The sequence below is a fragment of the Meriones unguiculatus genome, chromosome 21, assembly GCF_030254825.1.
Source record: "Meriones unguiculatus strain TT.TT164.6M chromosome 21, Bangor_MerUng_6.1, whole genome shotgun sequence".
Lineage (NCBI taxonomy): Eukaryota > Metazoa > Chordata > Mammalia > Rodentia > Muridae > Meriones > Meriones unguiculatus.
In genome coordinates this window covers 33,978,310-33,998,821 of record NC_083368.1, presented here as the reverse complement: position 1 = coordinate 33,998,821, position 20,512 = coordinate 33,978,310, and the positions used below count along the sequence as shown (strand labels likewise).

General features: G+C 40.8%; 1 protein-coding gene across 1 annotated transcript in view; it reads right to left on the bottom strand.

Annotated features, from left to right (window-relative positions):
* The window catches only part of Vps50 (VPS50 subunit of EARP/GARPII complex), a 101,873-nt gene extending 83,894 nt beyond the window's left edge, over positions 1-17,979 (bottom strand). Inside the window, exons 1-2 of the mRNA XM_060374004.1 lie at positions 17,816-17,979; positions 11,429-11,497 (exon numbers count right to left, since the gene is read on the bottom strand). Coding sequence (XP_060229987.1) covers positions 11,429-11,497; positions 17,816-17,848 — 102 coding nt within the window. The 5' untranslated portion in view covers positions 17,849-17,979. The remainder of the gene's footprint in view (positions 1-11,428; positions 11,498-17,815) is intronic.
* Between the last annotated feature and the right edge of the window lie 2,533 nt (positions 17,980-20,512).

The following is a 20,512-nucleotide window of genomic DNA, read 5'->3' as shown; positions in this document are numbered from 1 at the left end:
CTTCTGTAAGTCAAGGGACACTGTGAATAGAACAAGATAAGATAGTAGCTACACACTGGAGAAAGAGCTTCATCAATCCTATAACAGACAGAGGGCTAATATCTAAAATATATAAAGAAATTAAACATCAACAAATTAAATAATCCAATTAAAAAATGAGGAACAACAGAGGACTCTTGAATGGCTGAGAAGCACTTAAAGAAATGCTTAATGTCCTTAGTCATCAGAGAAATGCAAATCAAAATGATTCTAAGATTCCATCTAACACCAGTCAGCATGGCTAAGAGCAAAACTTCAAGTGAGAACACATGCTGGCAAAGATGTGGAGAAAGGGGAATAATCCTTCATTGCTGCTGGGAATGCAAACTTGTACAACCTCTCTGGAAATCAATCTGGCACTTTCTCAGAAAATCAGGAACAGCTCTACCTCAAGACCAAGCTATACCACTCCTAGGCATATACCCAAAACATACTCCACCATACAACAAGGACACTTGCTCAACTATGTTCATAGTGGCTTTATTCATAATAGCCAGAAACTAGAAACAAACTAGATGTCCCTCAATGAAACAATGGATATACAGCAATTGTGGTACATGCACAATGGAATACTACTCAGCAATTAAAAACAAAGAAATCATGAAATTTTCAGGCAAATGGATGGAAAAGATCATCCTAAGTGAGGTAACCCAGACCCAGAAAGACACACATAGTATGTACTCACTTATAAGCGGATATTAGAGCTATAGTACAGGATAATCATACTACAATCCACTGACACAAAGAAGCTAAGTAACAAGGAGGGCCCAAGGGAGGATGCTAGAATGTCACTCAGATGGGGAAAAAGAACAGACAGCAGAAGTGGATGAAGAGAGGGAACTGGGCAGGAGATGGGGAAGGGAAAAAAAGGCGGGGATTAGATATGGGAGAATGGGAGTGGGAGATGAGAGCACTGGGAACAAGAAGGGAAACTGAGGGGGGACATCTCTTTGTCAAGCTGGAGGCCTGCAACAGTGTAGGTTCCTAGGAGGACATGGGTGTGACTCTAGCTGAGACTCCTAACAAGGGAGGAAGGAAGAATAAAGTGACCACCTCCTTGCCACACAGGACTAGTGGAAGGAGGGGAACAATCCACTGAAAAAACCTTTGACCCAAAAATTACCCTGCTTACAAGTGCAGGATTAAAGAGGGAACAAAGATTAAGGGAATGTCCACCCTATAATTGGCTCAACCTGAGACCCACCCCATGGTAGAGAGCCAGCCTGACAGTAGTAATGATGCTCTGCTATGCTTGCAGATAGGAGCCTAACATGACCGTTATCTGGGAGCCTCCAGCCAGCAGTGATGCTGGGACTTGCACCCAAGCATGGGGCAGAGCTCTGGGGGTCCTGTGGAAGTGTTGGAGGAAAGATGGAAGGACCTAGAGGGAATAGGAACCGCACAAGAAGACCAACAGAGACAACTCACCCAGACACATGGGGGTGTTCAGAGACTGAGACATCACCTACGGTCTGGGCCTAGGCCCCTGCACATATGTGCAGCTTGGTCTTTCTATGGATCACCTGGCAAGTGGAGGAGGGTGAACTCTACTGCCTGCTTTTGGATTACTTCCCCCTGGCAGTGTTGCCTTGCCTGGCCTCAGAGGATGAGGATACATGCTCAATCCAGATATGAATTGATGTGCTGAGGAGGGTTGATATGCAGGGAGGGGACTCCTCTTTTCTGGGGAGGGAAGAAGGAGTAGTGGGAGGAGAGGAGCAACAGGGCACCCCTGGAATGTAAAGTAAACAAACTGAAATTTAAAAAACAATGAAAAAATAGCAATTGCTTGGGTATCTTTTAAGACATACCATACTTTATATTTTTAAAATTATAAACTACAGAATTAACTCCTATTGTAAACTCAAGCTAAAAGTGTTTGAACACTGTTGGAAACTTAAAAGAACAATGTATTTAAATTTAAAATCCCACTACATTTAAAAGCATTCAACAAGAGAACACAGGCATAAAATCAAGCCTGTACACAAAACACAAGTTACAAAGTACACTAACAGAAAGGGGCAATGACAGGAGTACTCTGGATAACAGCATGATGTGAGCGGCGCCATGGGTATAGCAAAAAGGCACCCAGGGACTTGGAAATGACCCAGTTGCTAACATGTTTTCCCCATAAGCCTAGGAACTGGAGTTTAATTCCCAGAACCCACAGGGATAGAGGTTTGTACCGGTAGCCTCAGCAACGGGGAGGCAGAGACAGGTTAACTTCTGGGCTCTAGCCATCTCACCCAGCCAGTTTAATAGAGCTCAGAGCCCACATGAGCGACGTTGTATCACAAAGAATACGGTGAAGGGCTCCTGAAGAAACAACATCAAAGTCTGGCCACTGGCCCATACCCATGTGACCATGTACACACATTTGAGCATTTGTGTGCACGTGCGTGCACATCCCCCCCCCCCAAAAAAAAAATAAGAAACCCTACCATTCTTGCAGTAGAGCCACACTTCTGGAGTCTAGCAGAAGGGACTGGAAGTTATCTGCAGCTCTAAGTCACTTAGCGCCATGCACAGTGGTGCTCAAACTTGCGGTGGGGTGTGAAATGCACAGCACCAGCGGAGGCAAAGTGAGAGGGGGGGAAAGTGAAAGGGAACTTGGAATTTTCTGGCAAAACTCCTTCCCTTGAAAGGACATTGGCATCTGAAACACAAGCTTCAAGAGGGTGAGGTTGGCTCTAAGCACAAGTGCTCCTGAGTGCAGTTGGTACCATTCGAAAAGAATTCAGACATTACTAAATTGGTAATGATGGAAGGTATTATTTGTTGCTAAGCCAAAAAAAAATGAAAGGCATGCAGCAATCAAGCACCACTTTCATCTTAAGGGTATACCAATTAACATCAACACATCACAGCAGGCTGATGCCCCCTTCAGCCCAGTACCAGATAGACTGACCTGAGGGCAGCAACACTCAGCTTCAGCTGCATCTCTACAAGCTTGAAAATTTGATTTAGACTCTTCAAACTTATTTTTTTCATGTTTTAAACTTATTAAAATTGCCAAAGGGAAAATGTGATTTTATTTAAAAGCATCTCACAAATGTACATTTCAAAAATGTGATGAATTTATAAAAATAGTACTATCTGTATAAGTACACAAAGGTCAGATGCTAGTCCTTCCTAGAGATCTACTTAGTCAACATCAGAGAACACAAAGAACTAACACAATAATCCTAAATCAAGTCTGGGAGAAAACCTAGCAAAATGGGAGAAGACACAGCATACAATGAAGGAATCCTAAAGAACCAGCCTGCCTACATCTTAGGCTTAACAGCTCTCACATAGTAAAGCCAAAGAGGTTTGTTCCTGATTGAACCTCTGTTTCTCAAGGATGGGACTACGCCCTGCCTGTAACCATAACTACAAATGGTTCTGTACTGCCTGTTCCAGGAATGGCAATCATACCTATGCTTCAAAAAGTTAGTAACCACCTTGCACCCCTACCTTTGTTTCAAAAAGGCTGTTATAACTACCTAGTTGTGAGGACCTATTATGACCACCTTGCAATCGTGTCTCTGTTTCAGGAGGCCCTTATGGCTAACTTGTCAGGCTTATTCTCTGCTCCTGTAACCCAACCTGCCTATTTTGTCTGCCAAAGCCCCTATTTGGAAAAACCCCTAACCTGAGCTATAAAACAAACAAACCTTGTCTTCCTCACATCCAAGGCAGACCTCTCAAACCCCACCTTAGGGGGAGGACATTTGCTTTAATTGCTTGCTTTAATAAATCTGGCCTTGATGATTTCAGTCAGGGGTCTTTCTCCTCCCACCTTTGAGATTAACACCTCACCCAAACCAAATACCCTGATACATCACTGTATCCTAATAAAATAGCATTCCTTTCAACCCATCTAGTGACTTCTCTGTGAAATACACATCTGAGCTCATTCCAACTGCTCAGAAGAGACTCTGTCTCTCACAGGCTCTCTGCCTCTCCATCAGGCTCTGCTTCCACCTAGTCACTCCCTGAACACTTGCTCAGTGCTGAGCTGCCTGCTCAGTCAGATCCCACACTTCACGCGGCGGCTGCTCCTTATTCTCCACGGTCATGCTCCGCAGCGCCAAGCTTCACAGCACTCCAATAATAATTACAGCTCAACCTGAAACTCAATAGTCAATGCTATTCAAAAGGAATACGAAACAAAACATTTGGGTAGCCAACGTGATCCATAAGCTCTTACTGCTTCTATTAACAAAAAAAATAATAAGAATATTAAATGACCTGGGAGTATTTTATGTATGCAAATGAGAAAAAATAAACAGAAGCAGCTATACTGCTTATTTTAATATAACTGCTGCATAATTTTGTTAGAATTAAAAACTTACTTCCTAGCAGCAGAGATGTACAAAAATATGCAGTTCTTTAAAACAGAACCTGACAAGGTAATTTCTAAGTGTTCGAGATAACTTATATGCAAAATGAACAAAAGGTTGCCCCCAAAAAAAATTTAAAGCAAATAGGAAAAACTAGAACCAAATAAAACCCTTTATGGCATATCAAAATATGTTAAGAAAGAGAGGTTAAAATAATGAGACAGTCAGACAAGTATAGAATTAAACAGTTCAGTCTTGCCAACTGTTATACCATTAATGAAGTCTTTAAGGATTTATTTTATAGTAAGTTTTACGGTTTATAGGGTATAATTAAATGAGTATTAAAACTAATGTATTGAAAATGCTCTCTAAAATGTGAAAATCCAAAACAAGTAAAAGATATAAAATGCAACAAAACTTTACTGCCAATCACTAAAACACAGAAAATGTGCATCAGTATACCTCATAATTAAAGCTGGAAAGAGAAAAATTAAAGTCATGGATTTAGCTGCAGGCAGAGGAAATGGAAGCAGAAAAGGAAAAGAACAAATGGCCCCACACTGCCATTAGGAGCTTGCTAGCCTGCTTCACAGGCTCCATTGCCTGCCCCCATCAGCCAGTGCAACTACATGGAACAAACACTGCCTTTATTCTTAACATGGAAAACTCTCCTAGATGATGTCAACCAGAGGTGAGTGGAATTCGCATTGCCCTCAGTTACTAAAGAGGGGCCCGATGAACAAATAAACAGCAAGGCAAAACAGAGCAGAGGAAGGAAGGAGACAAAAGACAAGGCACAAGTGCTCTCAACCTGAGGGAAAAAGGCATTCAGAAGACAGAAGAACAGACAGAAATTCAAGCTTAAACCGAGGAGCAGAACAAAATGCATAAAATTATGCTGCAGGATCAAGTAATAAAGAGCCTTGATTTAAATTAAAAAAAAAAAAAGTAACGCTGCATGCTCACCAGGAGGCAATAAGATGCAAGGCAACAACCGGGACTTTTAAAAAAGATGCTTATGTACACACATCCATGTATGTGCGTTAAAATTATGTTTTTCTTTAATTAAAATAAATAACACGACATTGTGCCAGACACTATATCAAAAATATGCGTAAATGTTCAATATTTTGTAAATGTTCAATAAAGCAGACAGCACTATTTCAGCAAACTGGCAGAAAACAGTTATTTGGTGTTTGCAAGGCTGCTTCTCCATCACACGCAGGTTGAGTACATTACCACCTAGCTGCTCTGCTACTTTATCTCTGAGGTAGATAAGGCTACATGAGCACACACAGAAAATGTACATTGTGAATGTAACTTTATGAGCAATGAGGAAAAATAATAAGAACAGATATTGCAGTCAATATCTCCCCTTTATTTAGCCAGGCTACTGCTTATCTCAACATAAAAACAGAAGGGTTTAAACCTATAAACAATTTAAGCCCTCAAGTGAAAGATTTATGAAAACATTTCCAGGATATTTACAGCTTCTAAGGAACTAAATGATCACTTCACAAAGTAATTTTGTACTGAGGGTTCATTTCTTAGGGAAAGCATCTGTGCTTAAGGAAAACAATGATTATACATTTTGTATTTAGCTACTACTTTCATATTATCCAAAAGTCCACACTAATTGAGCCAAAAACTCAACCTGTCATAAGTAACTAGTTGTAAAAGCATGCCAGCTTTCACAGATTAAGTCAGCGCATACCACAGCTTAGACACCTAACAGTCAGTTTCGGGCTTTCACTCAACAAATTATGTAATTACGTAAGGTAAATTGACATAACATTCTTCAGTTCACAGGTCAGAATCAAAACTCTGCAGAAAATTAATAGAATAAATACTGGAACCCCAGCTTCCTTTCTGTATTAGCCTGCAGTTCACATCCTCTTGATTCTCTACCTAGATGGCAGAATGCCGGCAGAGAGAGACTGTTTGAAGGGGCAGAGAGAGACTGTTTGAAGGATGGCTTCTAACGCATACATTTGCTGTTTGTTTTCTTGTCATGCTTTGCTTTTTTTTTTTTTTTAACTGTTAGCATTCTTTCATCAGTCAAGACAGCAAGACAAAAGTGACACACTGTTACAGTTGCTACAGCTACAGGCTTGGTTCTCATAAAGCTAACAACCTGTTAGAGCCCTAATTGAGAGCAAAAAAATAAATTTAGTCGCCAATAAATATACATATACACACACAGTGAATAGGAAAAAATACATTTTCAATATTTGATAAGTATTATTAAAGTCATAAGTCACTGGACAGACACAGGTTTGATCTGCTTCCAAATGAAACAACTCAAAACCTATTTTCAGATCTTAGATAGCCTAAAACCATGCAGCACATAAGATTATAATGAATTGTCAGATGTCTGATTATGTGGGGAAATTGCACATTTTCTTATATTCCCAGTAGAACAACAGTAATAATCTATCAAATGTAGCAGCTTCCTCAGTTTGCTCCTGTACTTAAATAAAGCAGGCTTTACTGCCTAGCCTGTTTTTATCAGTTTCTTAGTGCCATCTAGTGGAGTACTGGTAACATTACAATTTGAAAGGAGCCTTGGGCTAAATGATGTATGAACATTCATACAAGGCTGTTAAAGTATGACTATTTTAATCCAGACTTAAAATAAAATTAGGTAATAAAAGTATTTTAATCACTTTATGCAAAAAGTAAGAAATAAAAACTGATTTCAACCATTCAAATGTGTTGCATTGACACAGTTAAAAATCAGCCATCATAAATTTCTTTTTTGATCCTTTGCCAAATATTTGTATCTATTTCTTGTACAGTTAAAATGTCAACCCAAGTCTAGGATTTTTTTTATATTTTTCTAAATTTATTACATGAGAAACATTGATGATAACATTGGAACTTAAAATCTTTAAGCTAGCTTTAAAAAGAATTCTCAGCTTCCATGAATATTAAACTATCTGCCACTACTGAGCTGCTAACACTGGAGAAAGGGCAGAGCACAAGCAGAGATTCAGACAGAAGAAGCCAATGCACGCCTTCCTTGTTTTTCTTTAGTCTGAAGGTCTTCTCAGACCCTCTTAAAAGACAAAGTCTATGCTGAGAGCTACCACAGCTCCTCCGGCCTCAGGGCTTTGCAGTCTTTCACCGTCTCTATCTGGTGAGCCCTCACTCTCACTTTCTGCTTTCTAAACGGCCCTCACACTTATTGCTTTTTCCGATTCTCCACCTCACGTCTGCAGCTTCTTAATCAGCAACCCAGTCTTCAGCCCTGTGGAACAAAGCAGCCCAGACACCCAGCGCCTTCTTAATCAGGCTCTGCATTCCATGCACCTGCTCCTGACCCGCCCTTGCTCTCCAGCACATGCCGCTGACAGCCTATGCAAGTCTCAAAAAATACAAAAAAAAAAAAATACAGTAAGAAATAAACAAGAGCTGCCGGCTCATGAGACATATCACATACTGCTCTTCTGTTTCTCTTTACTGCTATTCTTTTCTAGGGAGCTGAGCCATCATGGAATTTGCAAATAGTAATTATTTTAAACCTAATCAACAGTGGTATGATCCATCTTAATAATCCACTCCTTTATTCCACAGCCTTCCAATATATCACAACTGAAGCTAATCTATTCCTTTCTTGAGTCGAAAGCACCTTCTTCCAACTAGAAAGATATGATAAAGAGAAAAAAAAAGAATTCATGCATTAAACTTGTAAACTGAGATGTTCATGTATTAGGAGATTAAAATCTGAAATATATCAGACAGTTTAAGTTGGTTTTCATTTGTTTATTCAAATTCTCTGCCCAAAGGAAAAACATAATTAAATAAATATGCTTTGGGAATCAGAATGTTAAGGCAAAAAAAAAAAAAAAAAAAAAAAAAAAAAAAAAAAAAAAAAAAGCTCATTCCTGAACGGTGGAGAATATTTTCAACAGTCTACCTGTGTGTTGATGAGTGTGGATGCCATTAAATGGTAATATTTCAGTGTTTCTTCCTGGCACTTAAATTGCTTAAGTAGAATAAATACCAACATAGTCATCTTAACCCGCCACTGAATAGCTTTAACCCCAGTAATATACTGTATTTTCCATGCAACAGATAAATTACTATATCCATATCCAAATTCCAAAATCATCTGTAGAGCTTAGAGCACGTTAGTAAAACACGAGGGGAACACACTGCAAGGGAGGCAGCACAGCCTCCCTGAGTTTCCCTCACTGCTTATTTCCTCCAAGTCTGTGTCATCACCGACAACCGGGCACCCTGCTTGTTACTATGTGCCTTCCGTCTGGGAGCGCAGCACAGCTTCAGTGCTGCTGTTCCTACGGTGTGTCCAGCAGGCAATGCTCAAAAGCGCCCCTGGAAACTCACAGGCGACTACAGGAAGGAAACGCCAGCCTCCACAGTGCTGGGGACTTCTGTAACCTTTTTCTAGGGACCCTTTCTATTCATGCTGTATACTACTTTCATAGCAAATAAAGTGGTTATTTTAAAATACTCATTTCAAATTAGTATTTTCCATTTTTAAAATCTGTTCACTAATCTGAAAAACTTAGGATTGGTTTTTGAAGATATCAAATTTCAAGTGACCAAGCACTAAACTCCACACATTAATTTTAAAGCAACTGTATAGCTAGAAATCATTTACTATATACGGTACAAAGTCACTTCCAAGTTGTAAATATATATGTATATTATGTATATATGTATATATAGATTCATGTTCTGCATTAAAGTTAAACTACCTACACCCTGCACGGAGAGGGCAATCTCAGAACTCCAGTCCTCTTAGCTGTCAAGCTCAGTAGTGAGCGCAAGCCTGATTCAAATCTAGCAACCGGAGCATCAGTACTCTGGACGGTAGAGCCACTAAGAGAGAGGGCAGCAGCCCTGCATCCCAGTCCTTGTGATGCTGTGAGCAGGCAGAGAACAAAGAGGCATGAGGACCTCAGGAGGCTCTGTGATCGTAAGGCTAGCTGCAGCTTCCTGCAGGAGCATCACTTCTTATTAGCTACTTCATCACCTACTAACGCCTCGGTATATGCCTGAAAGACCAGTGCTTAGATATAACCGTCCCCTGAACCGCTTTCCCTTGCTGAGCTTGTGACCCCAAGTGTACACTCTACCCAGGGCCAGATAACTCAAAGAAACACAGTAGAAGGTCCATAAGAAGACTATGCATGAATCCACTGCCGCCATTATCACCAAAAACATCACATCTTAGGGTAAGGACAACACAGCATTCCTATTAAGAAATTCGTGTATTTTTAATGAGATTTACTCATCAACCTGAAATTGACTCCAAAACATATAATACAATCAAAATCAAGGTATGCCCACAATGTATAAATGTATAACTGTCATTTTTCTTCATCAACTAAATAAAGGCAACTGCTTATCAGTAGGATGCATGGTCAGTCCTCGTTTCCTAACTGCACCATATCCATTTAATAACATTGTGTGTGTGTGTGTGTGTGTGTGTGTGTATGAAATGCCTAAGTCTTTGTCTGAACTACTTCATGCAAAAGGATTATTAGCATTTTATTGTATTGAGACACTATGCTTGGGTCACATAAAGATTAAGCAGTAAATGCAAAATTTACTTCATTGGTCAGTGTCTGAAGGAGATGGAAACTGACACTGGGATGTGAGAAGCCTCAGATAATTGAGCAAGAAAAGACCTGTATTGAGGAAACAGCATAGAGGCTGACAAGGATGTGAACTGCTGGGTGGGAATGTAAACCAGTTTAACAATTAGTAATTAACTAAAACCTGACCCACTGTGACACCCTGTAAACAATTCCCGCGCGTTTACCCAGAAGACTCCTGGCAGCGCGGCATGGACACACTTGCACATTGAGTGTTCACTGCAGCATTACTCACTGTAGCTGAGCTGTGAAACCAACAGAGGCTTCCAACGACAAGGAATGGGTGAAGAAAAGGCAGTTTATCCACACAATACAACTTTCTCCAGCCATTATGTAATTTACAGTGAAATGAACATAATGATCATATTAAGCAAAGTAACTCAGTCTCAAAGACAACCATTGTATATGCTCTCTCATTTACAGGTCCTAGATGCCGTAAATACAGAAAACCAGGTATGTACAAATGACATGAAAGCAGAAGCTAAACCATCTGAGTAACAAAAGGGACTACGGAGGAGGACAAGGCTCAGAGGGGGAGGTAATGGGGTATGGAAAGGAACGTGATCAAAGTACACCATAAAGTTGTATGAAAATGCCCTTCTATAACCCCTATGATAAAATAAAAATACATAAAATAGAACTTTCTAGCAAGAAAAAAAAAAAAAGCTTCTTGTCTCGAGATGCCAGACACAGCAGAGCACTTTTAATTATGCAGCTCAGGGAACGGAGGTTTAATTCAGCTGCAGAACACCAGCCTAGTAAGCATGAACCCTGGGTTCAGTTCCCAGCTGTTTAAAAAAAAGTGCACCCCGCATAATCCTCAAATTAAAACCATTTGAAATCCTTTATCTGCGGCAGAGCTGTGACACACCACCGCTCTGAGCAGCAGCCGCAACCCACAGCCAGTGACCGTAGGGTTAACAATGGTTGACTGTACTCCAGGGAAAAGCCAGGTAGCTTTCAGTGCATTAAACTTGTAAACTGGGATGTTCACACAACTACTAGGGGATTAAAATCTGAAATATATCAGACCTGGTATAAGTTGGGTTTCACTTGTTTGTTCAAAATTCTCTGCCCAAAGGAAAAACATAATTAAATATATTTTGGGGTTGAGAATGCTACAGCATTCAAAAGTCAGTAATAAATTACTTTACCTGACATCTTCAAATTAGAGCAAAAAAGTAAGTACAATATGCATATATATCTGCCTTCAAGCTAAGGATTTGATATAATAAACTAACGTTATTAATTTTGCAGTTTGTGCCTTACTAGGGAATCACACTGCATCCCTGCATAACGAAAGCCAAAACATCACCTAGCTTATCACACCAACCACCTGCTGTGGGAAGCAGAGCTGCAGAGAAGCAATTAGTGCCCAGGGGCAGTGAGTCTGTTCTTGAGGAAGTGAAAAGTCACAGCGCACATGGAGATCAATACCTTTCCAGGGACCCGAAGACTCTCAAAGGCACCAAGATCACTGAGGCTCTCCGGAGGGCTTTTCAGACCCTTCAAAAAGAGAGAGAGAAAAACAAACACCATTTAATTGTGCTAAAGAACTGTAAAAAGATAGAACACACCTAGTGAAACAGATATGACAGTTTTAAAATGAGATTTTCCTGCTTCGAAATAAAGAGAGCATACATTCTGCGAACAGTTATCACTCAACGCATATGGTCTGCTATGAACTAGAGTAAGTATGTGTTTGGAGGATTTACAATAAGAGTACTATATGGCTCTGTCAGCAAAACTCTATCTTAACCACTACTTTAAAACAACCAAAAGGAAAGAAACACTGCAAAGGCTTTTATAAACATACTATTATTTAAATCATTAACAAATTCACCTTGAGAAAAATGATCCAAGAAAGTCATAGTGTTATGATTTACAGATAAAAATCCCTGCTTTCTAGCTGTTCTGAAGCGCTGTGGTACCTGGCCCTTCTCTATGCACATCAACTGAAGGGTTCTGAATGCCCTCACATATACCAGGAAAAATTGGGAAGACAGAAAGAATGCAGCATCTAAACTCCATTTCAAAGCCCCACTTTTAAAATATGAATTTAAAGAACTGACATTAGTCTGTAAGCAAAAACAGCTAGTATGCGATTCTGAGGAGGGCTTAGCAACATACCCCTGCCTGTTAGGTGCTGCATACTGACTCTTTGGGGTCTTTAGTCACCAAAATATAGAGTGGGCTTTGTTTTCTGTGAGATACAGAGGTCGCTATCTTTTTTCTATGAGATAGCACCAGTCCCACCCACAAGTTTGAAACAGTATTTTTCTAACACTATTCCTGGATTATTCAGCTCACCCTTCTTTCTTTCCTGTTATCACTCTCCCTCCTATCTCCAAGAAATATAAGACCAATACACCACCAGCTTCAGAATTATGTTCTTAAAGCCTGATGCTTCATGGCACAGAGTACTTCCCAGCATAGCTAAGGACTGTGTCCACTAATATCACCCAGGCAACATTTTAAAGGCCCCAGGGCCCTGCCATGCACCTAACGAATAGGCACATCTAGATTGGAGTCAGGAATTTGCATTTTAACTAACACCTTAGGTGACTGGGAGAATTATTTGTGCTTCAGAAACATAGCTAGACATTTTCAAAACAAATCTCTCAGCCAACTCAGTGAAATTTTAAACACGAAGTCTGCATACTTCTTTCTTTAAATTGCAAGGAAAGGCGAAAGCAAATGTTATTTGCCTCTACTGCCCAATGACTAGCAAAATTCTGAAACAAAACAAACATCAAAAGTTAAAAAAAAAAACAAACAGTAAACTGTTGGATAGAAGTTACTTTTCAGGCTCCAACCTCCAACTGCTCAGCACTTTGTTCTCATGGGGGCATGCAACTGTTTGCAGGCTGCTGTGTCCAGGAACACATGCTGGGATAAAGTCTATTGCAGTCTTGCACGCCTTGCAATGGCATAAGTTTCAGATCCTGTTCCGAGGCTTTGGCTGCTTTTCCTATCCTGGGTTTCTCACCAGCAACTCGTATGAAGGTACACCATCAAAAACAGCGAGGCAGACTAAGACAACTAAACTTCCATGCATATATCATATAGACATACATATGTAAATATATATATATATACTATATACATAAACTTTGTGATTTAATTCAAATGACACCGTTACTTAAACATCATTTACAATGTGTAATTAGCATGTCTTTAAATACGTTTTGAAGGTAACTAGTAACTAATCTGACAGAAATCCTTGAATGAATATAACAGGTCTATTTTCTCTTTCCCTAAATGGTAGAATTTAAGTGTGATATAAACCAGCATCTAAAATAAGATTTCTCCGCTAAACTGCTACTCAAGTACCGAAGCATGGCATCTTTCTGCCAAATATACAAAATAATAACAGAAGTGAGAAGCCCTATGTCAGGGACTTGTAGAGGGGAGTAGACTCCAGAACAGACTCTCCCGTGGCCTTGCACATCCTACCCAGCCTTCCCATGTTGTGTGATATGTGCCAACCACGGTGATAACTCAGCTATAAAGAGTGAAAGAGACAGCTCCTGTGAGGACCCAAAGCAGAACCCGCTACCTTGGAAACATCTTAGAATTATTAGGATCACAGAGAAATGGTTTTTCTTCTAAGAAAATAGAAATGAAGAAAAAAATAAGGATGTAAATGTCTCTAAGTACATCTGACACTCAACTGTAACTTGAGAAGGTAGGTTGTTAACCCTTTCGTTATCTGTTATTTTAAGTTCTCACTAAAAATGAAGTCAGCGTTCTACTATTTTCAATCCAAGGTTCAAAGTCATCGCTGCACCTGTAGTGCTTTCATTGAGAAAAAAAAAAAAAAAAAGAATTTGCTATTATCATTATCCACTCTCTGATATGCATTTCTACTTGTTTCTTTTATAATTCCCCCCAATGTAAAATTCAGCATCGAGAAAGCCGCCTTTGTACATTCTTTGTCCAAATCAGAGCAACAATAAAGACACTTCCATTGCAGCTATATGAGCCTCTGTTCCCCTTCTAAGACTCACGATTTATATCCTAGCACATTTGCAGCTATTTGTGTTTCCCTTCTTAGCATGACTTGAGTGTTTATAAGTTCTGTCCATCTTTCTCCCCAGCAGAGTTATCTTGATCTCATCCTAGCCAGGACTTCATAAAAAGTCCTGTTGTCAGCGTTGAAGAGATAGCTCCCTCACCAAAAGTCTCTTCCAGAGGACCTGGGTTCAGTTCCCAGACCCACATGGCCATTCACAACTGACTGCAACTCCAGTTCCAGGGGAGCTGACACTCTCCCAGAGACATAAATGCAGGGAAAGCACCAAAGCACATAAAATAAAATTTAAATAATTTTATAAAAAATAAATTATAAAAACAAGAAAATCTTTTTTTAAAAAAAAAGGAAGAGAAAGAGAGAGAAAGGGAGGAAGGGGGAAGGAAGGAAGGAAGAAAAAAGGAAGTAAAAAGGAAAGAAGGAAGGAAGAAAGAAATAATGTCTCATGTCCCCAGTGACCCAGGCTATTTGGTCTGAAAGCTAGCTCTCACTCAAGGCCTACCTGGTGGATCTATAACATCTTTCCAATCCTTGTTTTTAATGGTTTCCTCTGAATGAATCCAGATTCATTCAGCAAGTACTTATTAGGCATCTATTACATGCTGGTGGCCATTCAGGTTGCTACAGACTTCATCAGTCACCGACAGCTCCTCCATATTCTACTCTGCAGGATCCATCTCTTAATGTTAAACGAAAAAAGCAGTTTGGACAGCCAATGCTGTCTGTCTGTCCATCTGTCTAGTTTTGTCAGCTATAGACTTGTAACTCCTGTAGGTTTCTCTATGCCTCTGATTCTTGACCATAAACTCAGACACATTTGGTGAACTCTCTACTTTATTTCTCTAGTTAAGTACCCGAGCAGCCTTCATATAAAGAAGGCTAAAGCCTCTTCCCTCAAACCACTCCTCCTCCAGTGCCCTCCATCTGAGAAAGTGCCAAGCCCTCTCTTCTAACTCCAGGAGCTAAACCAACTTGGGTCATCCTTGACAGTCTACCCAACACATGAGCAAATTTTCCTAGTTCCACCTCTATGAAAGGTCTACATTATCCACCCTCTTCTGTGCGTGCTCACTGATGGCACTCTGGATAAAGCCCACCTAGTCACTGTAGCAGCCTCCATAGTCTCTGCTCTTTAATCCTTCTCCAGGGGTCACATGGCCTTTCAGGAATGCTCCATCAGACTACATGAGCTCCTCTGTTTGTCACTTAACTCAGAATAAAAGTCCGGCTACTGCTATGACCTGAAATGTTCAATGTAATCCTGCTTCCTGCCTTCAGCTCCATGCCTCATCCTAAGCTCATCTCCTAAGGCTTTTTTTTTTTTTTTCTGTATGCCCTTTATTCTGCCTACATTGGACCATAATGGTTCCTGCCTGGAGGCATCTGAATTGGTTCTTCTGCTGGTATCTCATCACCTAGTTCACCCCCTCACTTCCCTCAGGCATTTTGCATTATCTTCCCTCTGAGGCTTTCCATGACCATCCTGTCTCTAAAGATATAATTGCTCCTAACCTGTAAAAACTCCCAGGCTGCTTTACCTTCTTTCCCTCAAACATTCCTCACCATGCCTGCTTAGCACTTGTCCATTCTATTCACTGCTGCCTCTCCCAAAGCTGGAATAATGACTGCCCCAAATTGCTCAACTCAGTTTGCTGACTGGATTGAAAGAATAGTGGCCAGCATAATGGGAAATGATGAGTAACAGATCTAATCTAAATAAGGCCAGTTAACAAAGTACATCCTTCCCTGTGAACCTTTTGCAAAGAGAGATCAAAATGGACAGAGACAGAGAATATGCAGATAAAATTAAAATTCCATGGACCAGAATTTCATCTCTCCTTATTATGCATTAACAGCATAATAATCAAATATGTAAAACTGAGCCTTAAACGTATACAATTAGGAGGGCCACACATTTACATAAACCCCCTAACTTTACCTCACTTTTTATATATTATAGCTCCAGTTTCTTGTATATGTTCTGAAGATCTTTTTCCTCTCCAACTAAACACAGAGATAACCTACTATAATTCAATAAACTGCGGCTTAAAGCACTTTCTGCACAGTAGGCATTGCATTTACCAATGTTGCATATATAATTATCACCAGTTACTTGGAAATTTTTGATTCTTCTCGCATGCTCATTTTCATAAGACAAGGTCCAAAACCAAAAAAAGAAAGAAAGAAAGAAAGAAAGAAAGAAAGAAAGAAAGAAAGAAAGAAAGAGAGGAAAGGAGGGAGGGAGGGAGGGAGGGAGGGAGGAAAGAAAGAAAGAAAGAAAGAAAGAAAGAAAGAAAGAAAGAAATCCAAATCAGCAAAACTACTGTACACCAATGGTAACAAGTACAAAAGAGCCCCAACCATAGGAACAAAATCTCCAAATGCAGCAGCCTCAAGAAAGTTTACAAGTGGTACAACAGACAAATGACCATATGGCATCACAGGCAAGACCAAGCAGACAGAAAGCAAAACCAGAATGGAGTCATCTAGCACCTGAGTGGCTGCAATTCAGCTCCTAGTTCGTCTGCTTTCTCTCCTCCCACCCCAGGATGAAGCAGCCTTCCAGCTCATTCTCCAGAAAGCAGGAGGAGGCACAGCCCCAGTGTTCAACAAATGTGAAGGATTGCGAAATGCCTCTACTCACCTACTCGTTTGTTCATTTTATTATTCACAGAACATTTTTCCTATTTTCTTGACACCAATCATGTAACTTGGAAAAGGAAAACAATTATGCCAGGACGGGGCATTTGCTGTCTATATGAAATTATATGTAACTGTCCCACTATCGCTAAATTTTGAATTCTCATATAGGTAAAGAAGCCATTTGTTTTCCTGTTCTCTTTTGTTAAGGAAAAAAAAATTATATGTGAAACTTTTGAGAAAGGATTCTACCAAAATTTCTAAGTCACACTGATTTAAAATTCATCTAAACCATGCTTGTTTTTCACTAAAGCAAAGAAAAACAGCAAATTTTAATGATATGCTACAGTCAGAGCAAAGGTTTCTGCAATGAAAGGATCAATAAATACCTAAAAAAATCAATTCTTGCAACTTCTTGAAGGAAGCTGAGACACAGTATTAGGAAGCCCTAACATACGTGGAAAGGACACAGAGCAGTTTTATTCGTGAATTATCATTCTGGCAAAAAGCATAAAAAGACCATTGTTTTGCCAGAACAAGGATTTTCTTTTCTTTTTTTCTTTTTAAGTAGCAATACACAAAGAATGTTCACATACATAGCTCACTGGTGACCTACAACGCGGTACTTTGAGATAGGAGGTACAGAAAAGCGACTGTCATTCTCATTTTCACATCCAGAAAATAGCTACAAGGTTTGAGGAGTTGCCCCCAAACCAACAACTACCAATGTAGTCTATAAATAGACCTGTCCATTCACCCTCGATCTTTTCCAGTCTTTTCTGCTGCATAGACGCCACCCCCTTTCCCGGGGCACTTGCTGGTAAACCACCACCCGTCAGGTGGTGCAAAGCTTAGCTGAAGCCGTCCTGGGGAGGAAGCAAAAGCAAAAGAGGGGAGACAAAGACAGCCCAACTCCCTGGCTGGCCCTGTCTACATGAATGCGTCTAGGAAGACACTACCCACAAAGAGTCCAGGTCGGATCTAGGAGGCTCCGGTGAGTTTTCCAGGATACTACTTAGCTGTCCAAAACCCCTGGCACCCGCTACCCTCTGTAACTTAAGCCTCCGCCCACCGCCGCCCGGGGGCTGGGAGTCTCGGCTCCATTCCCACCCGGGAGGGACAAGGTCTTCGCTTCAGGCAACATGACTCACCTGCCGGGTCATAAGAGATTTGATTTTTTGCATGTCGAAGTCGAGAGACGATTACCCGGCAGCAGAGACGTAACAAATCACACAAGACCACCAGACAGCCGGCTACAACACAGGGAAGCCATAGTGAGTAGTCACGTGGAGCTGCACGCCTGGGTCAGCCTTCCTTTCTTGAGCACTCTGGGAAGTGTAGTCTTCCGGCTGCTAGCAAAGCAGAGGGACCCGCTTGAGTACTACATTTCCCAAGAAGCAACGCTTCGATGAACTGAGAAACTTGCTGGTCCAAGTCACCACCTGGACTTGGGAAAGGCTGGGGGAGACAGATACCTCAGACTTAAGTGGTCTGGCCATTGAGCTAAACCCTGAGGAGACTGTGCACAGTCCAGTCTTAAAAGACGCCCTCTAGGAGTGTGAGAGAAATCATACCTGGGCTGGAAGGGCGAGGTGTAAGACCGACCTCCTAAAGAGCAGTGCGACAGGTGACCTAGAACGTGGAATTTCCAAGTGGCTCTGGGCGTGCCCTGAGAAAAAGTGGGAGGCAGGAGCCCTAAGATGCTGACTGCCAGCCGTGGGTTCTTCTTCATTCTTGGCGATTCTGTAAAAGCCCTCGTCTAGTCCCCACCTGTCGTTTTCTACCTGCTTTAGCAAAGGCAAGCCTTGACAGATGCCAGTCATTGTGAGAGCGTGTGTCGCTTAAAAATCCTGTTCTCATCACAGGTGGCACAAAGGAGAAAGCAACAGGGGAACTTTGGTGACTCGATTTTTAAAAGACCTCAGACTATGAGGCTGAGAGGCAGCAAACCCAGAGCTAATGATAATAGATAACAATGAAAATGTACGAACTAGGAGAAACTCTGCTAATGGTTTCATGTGCAGCACCACATTTATCTGCATGAGCATCTTTTTCTTCTTTATTATTACAATTTTTTCATACAGTATTTTCTAATCAGGTTTCCCCTTCCCCAACTCATCCTAGATCTGCCCCATCCAACTCCATTCACTTTCTTTCTCTCTCCAGAAAACAAAACATGCAAACAAATAAACAAAACAGAATTTTTTTTAAAAAAGAAAAATACAAGAAATACACACACAGCCCATACGCATGAGAATCTAACAGAGTCCCTATTATCTCTCTGTTAAAAGTGATGAAACAGGTATAGAGAAATTAAGGTACTTGCCTAAAATTATTGCAGAGGTGTAAGCTGACTGTTCAGATGCTTAAAGGTTCCATGTTTTATGCTGTAAATGCTTTTATTTCCTCAGATGAGGGGATGAGATGAGAGTCATACCCACTCTACGAATACATGGCTTGGGCTGAACCCAGAGCATTTTTATCTATCCCTAGGAAGCTCCGTACAATCTAATCTTTTGCAAACTGGGACCTTGAAGGCTTCAACTTCCAGCCTCTGTCAGCTACCCTAGGCCTAGAATGTTTTCAGCCTCTGAGACTTAATACTGAATAAGATCACTCTTTCTAGTTCTTTTTGAACTCTAGCTGGCAAGTTCAACTAAGCTGTTCTGTCTCAAAACACCTCTCCAAGCTGGTTCAAATGGGTTTCTCTCAGCTCATCACTGAACTGCTCTGCTTGGAAAAGCTGCCTCTGAACTCCACGAACTGAACTAAACAAACTCCACTGCTCTTGAGAGCAGACTGCCTTCAACTGCATGGCCCCGAACTGTCTGGACTCCCAAACTCTACTGTATTCCTGTACTCTCCTCCTCTCTACTCTCTCCCTCTGTGCTGCCCTTCAGCTTCTCTTTCCTCTCTGTGCTTGTGAGGGTTGGATGCATCCTATCTCTGACTCATTCTGTCAAATCTTTCTCTAATGTGTCACTTTGTCTGGCCTTCATTTAAACGCTGTGTTTGGGATTAAAGGTGTGCACTAAATTCTAGCCAGAGGGATTAAAAGGGTGCCTTGTCTATATTCCAGCTAGAGGGACTAAGGGTATGTCTCTCTTCCAGCCTTAGGATGTGATTCCTTGCCAGAGCAGCCATGTTACTGGATTAAAATTCCTCTACTTTATGTTGAGGGGCGATTCATAACCAGTACTTTTAATCTACACTAGTTTAACGCTGAGGATAAAAATAAAACACAGGCCCTCTGGGAGGCAGCTGACATCAACCTGAGTGTGCAGAGGCTTGGATGCTAACACAGGAATCTGCATTTGCAGATGCCTATTCTAGTGGTCTGCTCTTCCTGCAGGTGTATGTCTCTTCAGGATCAAATGACATCACAATGTTGATTAGAATGGTAAATGCTTCCCTTTCCCAGTTCATCTTAGAGTCAACTGTTCATGTCATCTTCAGTATTTCACCAACTCTCCCCTATTGCTTGTCATACTGTAAATACTTCTATTAAGGGATCTGTATTAAAGACTGCATCCACTTGAAATGCATGTAGTAGATGTTCACGGTGTAAAACAAAACCAGCACAAATAATTTAAATGAACTAAGCAGTAAGCCATGTGTGATTGGCAAGATCAGAAAGCACCAATCCCCACCTCTCCGTTCTCCGTGTGTGTGTGCGTGTGTGTCTCCCACCATGTCTCTCTCTTTCACACACACACACACACACACACACTCCCAGTGACCCCTTATATTCCTGGGAACGCAATCATTATGGACAAAAGTGGTTTTAGGTTATTCGTTTTTAATGCAGCTGTAACTCAGATCAGTGATGATATAGGACCTTTTTTTAC